We start from the raw sequence: 12060 nt of genomic DNA on the forward strand, positions 1-12060 counted from the left end.
TAAGGAGCAGGGCGTCGAGGTGTTCAAGGGCAGGAGCTTTATGGTTGAGGTACTCACTGTGCAGGCACCAAGCTTCGACTGAGCTGCCTCCCAACCAAAATGGCCGATGATGTAGCCAAGCTGTCATGTGACTGCACTCTTAAAGTGACAGTGGGTCACAGTCCTTATCGCGATCAACAACAAGGGTAGAATGAGGGATGAGCTCTGCAGGCAGATTTTGAGGAGCTTGCAAAATCATTTAAAAAGAAGGATCTCAAAAGGACATAATCTTTAGATTAATCCGAGCGCCACATGTTAGTGAGTACAGAGACAGGAGGATAGTGCAGGTGAATAGATGAGCTGCTGAGGTAATTTTTGTTACGTCTATTCATGAAATGTGGGCATCACTGCCTGAAGTCAGAATTTATTGCCAGCACAAAGTTAGTGCTGAACTGCCTTCCAGAGTTATTGAACTATGTGTGTGTGTGTATATGTATGTGTGTGTGGGGGGGGGGAGGGGGTTAGAATTATTGGAGAAGCAGGCCTAATCACAGTGCTGTTAGGAAAAGAGTTCCAGGACTTTGATTCAGAATACCAAAGGTACTAATGGTTTTCTGCAGTGGATTTCAAGAGCGCATCTTGAAATGTGCTGTCGTCGTGTTTCAGTGGTGAAGGAAATGAATGTTTGGAGATGAAGTATCAATCAAGTAGGTTGCTTCATCCTAGATGGTGTACAGCTTCTTAAATGTTGTTAAAGGCATTCATCTGGGTTAGACAGCAGGACTCTATCACATTCCTAACTTGTACATAAGAGATGGACAGGCTTTGGAGAGTCAAGGTGGGAGTTTTCATTCCAGGGTTCCTTGCCCTTGCAGCCATAATATTTATTTGGCAAGTCAAGTTGGGTTTCTTGTCAATGGTAACCCCCAGAATGGTAATGATAGGAGATTCAGCAATGGTAATGCCATTGAACAGCAAGGGATGATGGTTAGATTCTCTTTTGTTGGAGATGGTCATTGTCTGGCAATTACTACTTCTCAACCCAAACCTAGATATTGCCAACGTTGTGCTGCATATGGACATGTTTCAATATTTAAGGAGTCGCTAATGATGCTGAACATTGATAATTGCACAATGAACATCCCCATTTTCTGACCTTATGATGGAGGGTAGGTCATTGATGAAGCAATTGAAGATGACTATGGCAACTTAACCTTGTGCACTAAATGGTGAGGTTGTAGTGATGTAGCTAAGGGCAAAGAGTAAAGGAGTGAAAAATATCAGTGTGTGATGTGTGTTTCTCTCCTCTGGCTGAAACCAAATAATGTCTTTAAAATGTATGCACATTATTCATGGGCCCAATTGCAGATGGACCTGTGGTTTGCATAGTTCGACAGAATGTAATTTATGTCCCAGACTTTAGAAACAGGGCTCCATGGAAAAGCAGGGGTTTACCAACGAGCTGTGCCCGTATATTTCAACCATGTCACTGCAATGGAGCATTATTATCCAATATGAAAACTGCAACATCTATTAAAATCTAAACTCTGACCTGACAAGATTTTTCTTTTCCTTCCAATCTTCCTGTAATAAGTCACTGAACTTGGCTCAAGCAACATGATCAGAATAGAATCAAACTTTAAAATTTAAGAGATTAACCCAAAAGGGGAGACATTCTCCACAGGAAAGAGCAAGTTCTTCAGAGGGAGAAACTCAGCAATCAATGGAGAGAGAAACAGAGCCGACATTTCAAGTCCAGTATCATTCTTGTGTCAAACTCTGGAATTTCAAAAAAGAGTCATATTGATATTAAAAGATCAACTCTGTTTTCTCTCTCCACAGGTTTTGCCAGACCTGCAGAGTTTCTTCAGTACTTCCTGTTTTTATTTCCTGATCTCCAGTATCCACATAACTTTGTAGTAATTTTATAACCTTAAACTTGTGGTTGTGGTAACTAAAAAGGGATGAGAACTGGTCGGCCTCTTCATATTCCTTTATGTACATGGAAATCCAAAGACAGAACTTTTAAGGTAAACCTCCCCTTGCCTCAATGCAGTGTTTAACTGAGACCCTCAAATCAGTAATTCCCTCATTCTGTTACTGAGTGAGTTTATCTCAGCCAGAGAGATGCAGTTGGGAGGGAGAGGGGGTGGTCCCTTCAGCCTCAGTCAGATTGTTGAGTAATCTGTAACAACTCCCACGCCTGGTCACTAACCAGTGACCCCAGTGGAACAATGTGTGCTGAGGAAACTCTTGTCTCAGACATACTGATAGGATTGTGAAGGTGTTTGGTACGCTTTCCTTTATTGGTCAGAGCACTGAGTATAGGGGTTGGGAGGTCATGTTGTGGCTGTACAGGACATTGGTTAGACCACCTTTGGAATATTATGGTCTCCTTCCAATCAGAAGGGTGTTGTGAAATGTGAACAGGTTCAGAAAAGATTTACAAGAATGTTGCTTGGGTTGAAGGATTTGAGCTATAGGGAGAGGCTGAACAGGCTGGGGCTGTTTTCCCTGGAGCATCAGAGGCCAAGGGGTGACCTTATAGAGGTTTATAAAATAATGGAGGGGGATGGATAGGATAAATAGACAAAGTCTTTTCCCTGGGGCGGGTGAGTCCAGAACTAGAGGGCATAGGTTTAGGGTGAGATGGGAAAGATTTAAAAGGGACCTAAGGGGCAATTTTTTGACACGGAGAGTGGTACGTGTATGGAATGAGCTGCCAGAGGACATGGTGGAGGCTGGTACAATTGCAACATTTAAAAGGCATCAGGATGGGTATATGAACAGGAAAGGTTGAGAGGCATATGGACCATGTGTTGGCAAATGGGATTAGATTGCATTAGGATATCCAGTTGACATGGACAAGTTGGACCAAAGGGTCTGTTTCCGTGCTGCGCATCTCAAAGACTCTATGACTCTATGTTGGGCCTAAAGCACTACCCTGCAGAAATGTCCTGAAGCTAAGGTGATTAGTATCCAACAACTATCTTCCACTGTGATCTCTGACTCCAACCAGCAGAAGGTTTTCCTATTTAAGTCCAGATCAGTCCAGCTTTGCTTGGGCTCTTTGGTGCCTTACACAATTAAATGTGCCTTGGGTCAAGAGCAGTCACTCTCACCTCACCTTTGGAGTTCAGCTTTTTTGGCCATGTTTGAACAAGGATCTTAATTAGGTATGGAACCAAAGTGGCTCAAGCAGAACCCAAACTAAGCATCAACGAGCAGGTTATTTCCTTGCAGTATGGTGCCGACCTCTTCCATCACTTTGCTGGTGGTCAGGAGTGGACTAAAAGGACAGTAGTTGGCTGGATTGCATATCTCCTGCTTTTTTGTGCACAGGATATAGCAGCATATAATCCCTACAGTGTGGAATCAGGCCTTTCAGCCCATCAAGTCCACACCAACCCATCGAAGAGCATCTAACCCAGGCCTGCCCCATCCCTGTAACCTTACATTTCCCAGGGCTAATCCACCTAGCCTGCACACCTTTGGACTGTGGGAGGAGACCGGATCACCCAGCGGAAATCCACGCAGACACGGGGAAGATGTGTCAACTCTACACATACAGGCACCTGAAGGTGGAACTGAAACCAGGTACCTGGCACTGTAAGGCAACAGTGCTAACCACTAAATCACTGAGCCACCCTATACTTCAGCAATTTTAAACATTGTCAGGTTAATGCCAATGTTGCAGTTATAGTGAGCTAGGTGTGCAATGAATGAGCACAGATTCAAACGAAGAAATTCGAAATGGAAAACAAAAACTGAGTAAGGCAGAAAAGACAAGAAAGGAGTTTTTTAATGACATGTGCTAAGCATTTTAATGCAAATCTAGTGAATTAGCAAGATGGACTGTGGGCACAAATAGAATCTGGAAAGTATGATATCATAACTATTACAGAAAAGAATGGCTCTAAGTGGAGGAATGGCAGCTTGATATCTCTGATTGTAGAGGTTTCAGATAGAATAAAGAGGGTGTCAGGCAACAAGGGAAGGTTTGCAACATTAGTTTTATAAAATCTGGCAAGGGGTGATAAGCAAGAAGGCACATCAAATGAGGACATAGAACTGAAGAAAAGAAAAGGTGCAATCATTCTGTTGAAAGTAGACAAGTTGCCAAGAATTTCAGAAATCATAGGACAGTTATTTTAAGGCAGTCAACTCTCTCAACATTTTCTTTCACTATTTTTTCATGGGGTGTTGGCATCACTGACAAGACTAGCATTTGTTTCCCTAATTGTCCTCCAACTGAGTGGCCTGCTCAGCCATTTCAGAGACCAGTTAAGAATCAACCGTATGTTGTGGGTCTAAAGTGACAACTAAGTCCGACCAGGTAAGGATAGCAGGTTGTTTTCCCTGAAGGAGAGTAGTGAACTCGATGTTAGTTTCGTGGCACTATTACGGAGACTAACATTATATTCCAGATTTATTAATGACCTTTGTGCATTAGTCTGGCCTCGTGATGTTAGTCAGTGATATTACTCCTCAATGTGAAAGATAAACAGGGCACAGCAACCTCAAAATGCATCCAGGATCACTTTTCTAGCCATTTTGTAGTAATTCATAAGAAAGCGGTAAATTCTGGATTGATTTTTAGAAGATAAAGCTGATCAACTGGAAGGGGAGAGCAGTTTGGTGGTGGTGATCGTCATTCGCTTGGATTTAGCATAGATATGTTAAAGGACAAAGATAAACCAAGCATACACTTTCTAAATTGGGAAAGACCAGTTTTATTAATCTGATGTAATTTGCCAAAAATGGACAGGAAACAGTTTCTTGAGGATATTTAAGTGCTAGGTATTCAAGAAGGAGATAAAAATGTTTCAGAACCAATATCCTCCTACAAATAAAAACACAATTGAACTCACAAATCTCAACACCCATCTGCCATCCGAGTATACAAAGTGAAGCCTGGAACAGAGATGTGTCGGGCTGACATTTAAAAGGAATGTATGAAAACAAATCTAGGAAGGGCATAAAAAAATTTGGCAAGTAAAGATGCTTTATAAATCTTTACATAAAGAGCCAAAAAATAACTAAGGAAAGATCAGGGTCCGTAAGAGACCTAAAAGATAATGTGTGGAACCAGGAGACAGGGGAATTGTTTATAATGAATACCTTATGCTGCTTCACTAAAAGGGAATGATGCAGACATTGTAGCCAAGAAGGATAACTGTGAAAATTGGATAGCATAAACATAACCAGAGAGAATTTATTAATGGACTTAGAATATTTGAATGTAGATAAACTGAAGTCCACGAAGTGTATACCACTCCTCTAAGAAAGCAAGGGAGGCCATGGCAAAAGATTTGACCATCATTTTCAAATCCCCTCAAATAATTTTAGCAAGGTTTTTGACAATCACAGAATGGATGTTCTGGCTATGGAGGGAATGCAACAAAGAGATATCAGACTGATTCTTAAGTTGGCAGGACTGACATATGAAGAGAGACTGGATTGATTAGGACTATATTTACTCGAGTTTAGAAAATGAGAGGTGACCCCATAGAAACCTATAAAATTCCAACTGGATTAGACAGGGTAAATGCTAGAAGGATGTTTCCGATGACTGGGGAGTCCAGAACCAAGGAAACAGAGTTTTCCATTTAGAATTGAGATGAGGAGAAATTTCTTTAACCAGAGAATGGAGAGCCTGAGGATTTCGCTGTCACAGAAAGTGGTTGAGCTCAAAATTCGTAAAGCCAAAGTACAGAGGGATCTGGGAGTGCTAGTTGAGGATTCTCTAAAGGTAAACATGCAGGTTGAGTCCGTGATTAAGAAAGCAAATGCAATGTTGTCAATTATCTCAAGGGGGTTGGAATATAAAAGCACTGTTGTGCTACTGAGACTTTATAAAACTCTGGTTAGGCCCCATTCGGAGTACTGTGTCCAGTTTTGGTCCCCACACCTCAGGAAGGACATACTGGCACTGGAGCGTGTCCAGCGGAGATTCACATGGATGATCCCTGGAATGGTAGGTCTAACATATGAGGAACGGCTGAGGATCCTGGGATTGTATTCATTGGAGTTTAGAAGATTAAGGGGAGATCTAATAGAAACTTACAAAATAATATATGGCTTGGAGAGGGTGGACGCTAGGAAATTATTTCCGTTAGGCGAGGAGACTAGGACCCGTGGACACAGCCTTAGAATTAGAGGGGGTAAATTCAGAACAGAAATGTGGAGACATTTCTTCAGCCAGAGAGTGGTGGGCCTGTGGAATTCATTGCCACAGAGTGCAGTGGAGGCTGGGACGCTAAATGTCTTCAAGGCAGAAATTGATAAATTCTTGATGTCACAAGGAATTAAGGGCTACGGGGAGAATGTGGGTAAGTGGAGTTGAAATGCCCATCAGCCATGATTGAATGGCGGAGTGGACTCGATGGGCCGAATGGCCTTACTTCCGCTCCTATGTCTTATGGTCTAAAATATTGAAAGCCTTCAACTAGATATTACTCTTAGGGCTAAATAGATTGAAGGGTACGGGTAGAAAACAGGAACGGGGGCTGAGTTGCATGATCAAATGTGATAGTGTTAAAAGGTGGAGTGGACTGAATGGCCTCCTCCTGCTCCTATTTTCTATGTAACAGTGCAGAAGGAAGCCACTGAGCATGTCAGGACCCATATGGTGGACTCATCAGAAAAGTAAGAGCCTGTAGGATTCAAGGGTCATTGGTGAGTTTGATCCAAAATCGCTCCATGTCTTTGTATCTGACAAGCTATTTCCACCAGAGCTGTGCAGGGCTCAATCATTCATGGATCTGTTTCTTTTTGTGGTAATATACGAGTAACTTAAATGTAGGAAACATGATTAAGACATTTACAGTTGATGCCAAACAATTAGCTGTATGGTTGATAGTGGGGAAGTAAGTTATAGACCGCAACAATGATATCAGTGGACAGCTCAGGTGGACACGCAAGTGGCAAATGAAATTCAAATTGCAGAAGATGAGTTAATGCAAACAAGGTAAAAGAGTACAAAATAAATGATGGGATACCATGAGAATTGTAAAGGAACAGAGGAACCTGTGCAAGTCCTCAGATCCCTGATGATAACAGGATAGATGGGTAAGGACTTAAGAAGTAGGAGCAGGAGTAGGCCATTCCACCCCTCAAACCTGCCCTGTCATTCAACAAGATTGCAGCTGATTCACCTCAGGCATCAAATAAAGTTACTGGATGTTTGCCTTTAGTAGTTGAGAGACAGAATGTAAGAGCAAAGGGGTTATGTTAAAACTTCATAAAATAGTAGTTCAGTCACTGCTAGATTCATACTCAGATTTCTGGTCGCTACTTTACAAGAAAGATGTGATCCTACTAGAGAGGGTCCAGAGCTGATTTATAAGTTGAGTAGAACTTGTTTGTCTGCTGGTAGGTCTGGAACTCGCTGTCTGAGAGGGTGTTAAAGGCAGAAACCCACCTTGCATTAAAAAGCATTTAAATGTACAATCAAATTGGTGTAAACCACAGAGCGGAAAAGTGGGATTAATCAGGATCATTCTTTTTCAGAACGGGCCAAATGGCTTCCTTCTGTGCTATAAATTTTCTGTTTCCATGGTAACAGTGTAGTTATCTTGCCTCAAACTAGCTCAAACTCATGTTCCCTTTCCTCAAAGCTTGTATTAATACTGAATGTCATACTGGGATACAGCGCATCGATTCCATTTTAAGATCTTCCAGCTCATATATCCAAGGTGAAAATCTGTCACAGATGAGAGATCTCCACACAAAGCAGAGGGACACAATCCTAATAATCAGTTTTAGATTAGATTAGATTACTTACAGTGTGGAAACAGGCCCTTCGGCCCAACAAGTCCACACCGACCCGCCGAAGCCCAACCCACCCATACCCCTTTTAACGTAACACTACGGGCAATTTAGCATGGCCAATTCACCTAACCCGCACATCTTTGTGACTGTGGGAGGAAACCGGAGCACCCGGAGGAAACCCACGCAGACACGGGGAGAATGTGCAAACTCCACACAGTCAGTCGCCTGAGTCGGGAATTGAACCCGGGTCTCTGGCGCTGTGAGGCAGCAGTGCTAACCACTGTGCCACCGTGCCACCCACTTGGTTGTCCTTCCAAAGATTCAACACGACAGTCAAACAGAAACAGAATTACTCTCCTATCGATGTTATTTATTAAGTTAGATTTAGTTGGACCACGAGTACCAAACAGGTCATACGAGAATGAAAATACAAACATACATATTAGGAGCCTTTTTATAGGCTCATTGCTGATGTGTTTCTTACAAATTCCACATTCTCTTCTCCTTGCCTAACAAGAATCTATTTACTTCTGCCTTAAAAATTTTAACGGCCTGTCTCCCCACCCTTCTCGATTGGAAGAACAAAGATGTGCATTTATATAGTACTTCTCATTCCTTAGGGTATCCCAAAGCAATAAAGCACTTTTGAAGTGTAATCACTGTTGTAGTGCAGATAACTTGGCAACCTTTTTTATGCACAGCAAGCTCCCATGAGCAGCAATGATTCATTTCAGTTTGAAAGCAGTTAAGAGATTAGTGAGTTTTGAGATGAGCAGTTAAGAGATAAATATTAGCCAAGGCACCAAAGACAAACTGTCTGCTGTACTTCACGTTCTTCAAGATGTGCATGGGATATTTTGCCTAAGTGGACAGATACAGCCTTAAGTTTTATAGCTTGAATCATAGAAAAATACAGAACAAAAAAGGACCTTCAGTCCAATGAGTCTACACCAACAAAAACCACAGCACTCTAAATTTACATGAATCTCACTTCCAGCACTTGGCCCATAGTCTTTAATGTTATGACAGAAAGATGGCATTGCCAATAGCACAAGTGGTATGGTGGCTCAGTGGTTAGCACTGCTGCCTCACAGCGCCAGGGACCTGGGTTCAATTCCACGTTTGGGTTTCCTCCGGGTGCTCTGGTTTCCTCCCACAATCCAAAGATGTGCCGGTCCGGTGAATTGGCCATGCTAAGTTGTCCATAGTGTTAGGTGCATTAGTCGGGGTAAATATAGGGTAGGGGTCTGAGTAGGTTATCCTTTGGAGGGTCGGTGTGGACTTATTAGGCTGTTTCCATATGGTAGGGAATCTAATCAGTACTGCAGTCATTCAGTAAAGCACTGAACTGTCAGCTTAAATTTTGTGTTCAAGCCTCTAGAGTGGGACTTTAATTGAAAGGTAATTTCTTTGAAAATCATGTTGACTCACCACTTTGTGATACAAAAGAAGTGAATGGAAAATGGTCTGTTGGAATTCCATGCTTCATTCACAATTAAACATTTCTTGGCTATACCTTTTTGTTTGAAACCTCCAGCACACTGTTGTTGATGGAGATTCCAAAAAAGAGCTACTTTTATTTTTATTCATTCACGGATCATCGGCTGAACCAGCATTTATTGCCCACCCCTAATTACCCAGAGGTCAATTAAGACTCCATTATATCACTGTGGATCTGGAGTCACATGTAGGCCAGACCAGGTAAGGATGGCAGATTTTCTTCCTTAAAGTGAACCAGATAGTTTTTTTCCCTGACAAATGGCAAGAGTTTTGTGATCATTATTAGAATCTTATTTCCAGATTATTCTTGAATTCAAATTCCACTATTTATCAAGGCCAGATTCAAACCCAAATCCCGAGAATATTAACTGAGTCACTAGATTCCTGATGAAGGGCTTGTGCCCGAAATGTCGATTCTCCTGCTCCTCGGATGCTGCCTGAACTGCTGTGCTTTTCCAGCTCCCCACTCTCGTCACTGGATTAATAGTCTAGCGATAATACCATTGGGCAATCACCTACCTTAAGTAGAGATTATCAGGATAGTTCTGATGCAGCTGTATGAGGCTACATCAATGACAAACATATCTGCCCTTTGTCAAGATTAGAGTGGTGCTGGAAAAGCACAGCAGGTCAGGCAGCATCCGAAGAGCAGGAAAATCAACATTTTGGGCAAAAGCCCTTCATCCTCATTCCTGATGAAGGGCTTTTGCCCAAAATGTCAATCTTCCTGCTCCTCAGATGCTGCCTGACCTGCTGTGCTTTTCCAGCACCACTCTAATCTTGACTCTGATATCCAGCATCTGTAGTCCTCACTCTTGCCTATATCTGCCCGTTGTGCAGGAATATTATATTCCATAGAGTTTCGGCACAGTGTTCCAGAGAAAGACAGAAGTTATGTGCTTTCATGTGGGCTCCTGCTGGAGTTAAGACAGCGCCTAGTGGAATCATTGTTTTAAGGGTTCCCCACTGCAACTCCAAAATGAGGTAGGGAAGAGAGAAATAATGTATCCCTCTGAGTCTGACAGCAGTGAGAACTACAGGGGATAAACATTGATAAACATGTTATCATTTAGTTTAGTTGCTTTTCATTTGAATGGACCACATGAACGTTTGATGTATTAGTGGTTCCCTTCAGAGCCACATCTGGGCGGCACGGTAGCACAGTGGTTAGCACTGCTGCCTCACAGCGCCTGAGACCCGGGTTCAATTCCCGCCTCAGGCGACTGACTGTGTGGATTGGCCATGCTAAATTGCCCGTAGTGTTAGGTAAGGGGTAAATGTAGGGGTATGGGTGGGTTTCGCTTCGGCGGGTCGGTGTGGACTTGTTGGGCCGAAGGGCCTGTTTCCACACTGTAATGTAATGTAATCTAATCTAATCTGTGCTGACTCTCCATCGCTTTCACCTCCTTTAATTCATTCCTTCATCCACTGACCAAGTTCTCGCTTATTCTCTCTTCACAACTCACTATCTTTTTTTAAAAAAAAATCTCCTGTGTGAGAGCGGGAAAAGGGAGGAGATAGAGACAAAGGGAGAAGAATAAAGTGGGAGAGAAGGAAGTGGCAGAGAGAGGAGAGCAAGGGAGAGAGAAAGGGAAGATAGACACACAGCTGAGAGAAAAGGGCATGGAGAGTTAAAAAGTGTGAAAGAATTAATGTGAAAAATAAGAATGGGGGACAGCAAAAGATTGGTTCCTGGCTGAAAACTATCAGGATGTTGGTTATGAATGGAAGAGGTTGCAGACTTGTTGGTCAGCACTCAGTGGTCAAGTAAGGAGTTTCAGGAGAGAGAGAGAGAGAGAGCCAGGGACAGCTCCATTGAACGGGCGGCGGCACAATGGAGCTGGAGGAGGCACGGTTCCCCCGGGTTTTCCTCCGGACCCCGCCGGGATTCTGGCTCCTGGCCCGGTGTGACAGGTCCAAGACAAGAGGGCAGTGAGAAAAGGGTGGCCGGCCCTGGGGCAGGGGCTAGGGAGGGGAGCCGGAGCTGTCAGTGGGGACGGGGGAGGGGGGGGGGGGGAGATGCTGAGTGACACACAGCAGCGTAGCAATGCAGCAAAACAAAACCACCCAGAGGCAGAGCAAGAGCCCCGGCTCCCAATTCACATCCACACCGAATCTAACTCCGGACTACATTCATCAAGCCCAGTCTGGAACAAATCCCAAATTCTGCCTGATGAACTTCCCATCCAGGTTATTTTCTTTTTAGTCTCAGCTCCAGTTTCATTTTGGAAAGGAGAAATCAGCAAACGAATGATCCTACAATTCAAACCCTCTCTGCTTTCACTTTATGCAAGGACCTGTCTAAAACAGCAGCTCCAACTCCCGGATCTCCCGAACGCACAGCCTCATACTCACAGATCTTTGGCCGGTAGGTTCTTTCCTTCAACGATCCGCAGGAATAAGGAACTGCGTTTTGCCATGGCCAGTTCCGAAACAAACTCCAACAGAGAGAGAGAGAGAGAGAAGTAGAGGGGGAGTCAGTCGTTCTCAAAGTTTACTGGCGAGACACTGAGCCAGCGCCTGGAGACAGGGTAAAGGGACAGCTCTGCGCGGTATCTGTCTCTTTCACACACACACAGACACACACAAGCCCGGCCAACCTGATCAGACCAAGCTCTCACTGACAGTCACCATGTGCACTTTAATTCGGCTGCTTTCATTCAAAGTGGGGCGGTACCACAGGATAGCTGAGGAACTGATTGGCCAGAAAATATCAGAAAATAGGACCACAGAACCACGTTCCTTTTCTTTTGAAAAAGCCGATAACCTTTAAGTCGGTAAAAGAGAGCACTCTAGGGATCAGAGGCC

The 12060-nt window shown here is 43.4% G+C and overlaps 1 protein-coding gene across 1 annotated transcript in view; it reads right to left on the reverse strand.

Moving 5' to 3' along the window:
- rasa4 (RAS p21 protein activator 4) overlaps positions 1 to 11854 on the reverse strand; it is a 267884-nt gene extending 256030 nt beyond the window's left edge. Inside the window, exon 1 of the mRNA XM_087977519.1 lies at positions 11608 to 11854. Within this exon, the coding sequence (XP_087833645.1) occupies positions 11608 to 11672 (65 nt within the window). The 5' untranslated portion in view covers positions 11673 to 11854. The remainder of the gene's footprint in view (positions 1 to 11607) is intronic.
- Positions 11855 to 12060: the final 206 nt, after the last annotated feature.

This window comes from Chiloscyllium plagiosum, unplaced genomic scaffold (assembly GCF_037043375.1).
Source record: "Chiloscyllium plagiosum isolate Xiang-an unplaced genomic scaffold, Cpla_swu_hap1 HiC_scaffold_31, whole genome shotgun sequence".
In the NCBI taxonomy this organism is placed as follows: Eukaryota; Metazoa; Chordata; class Chondrichthyes; order Orectolobiformes; family Hemiscylliidae; genus Chiloscyllium; species Chiloscyllium plagiosum.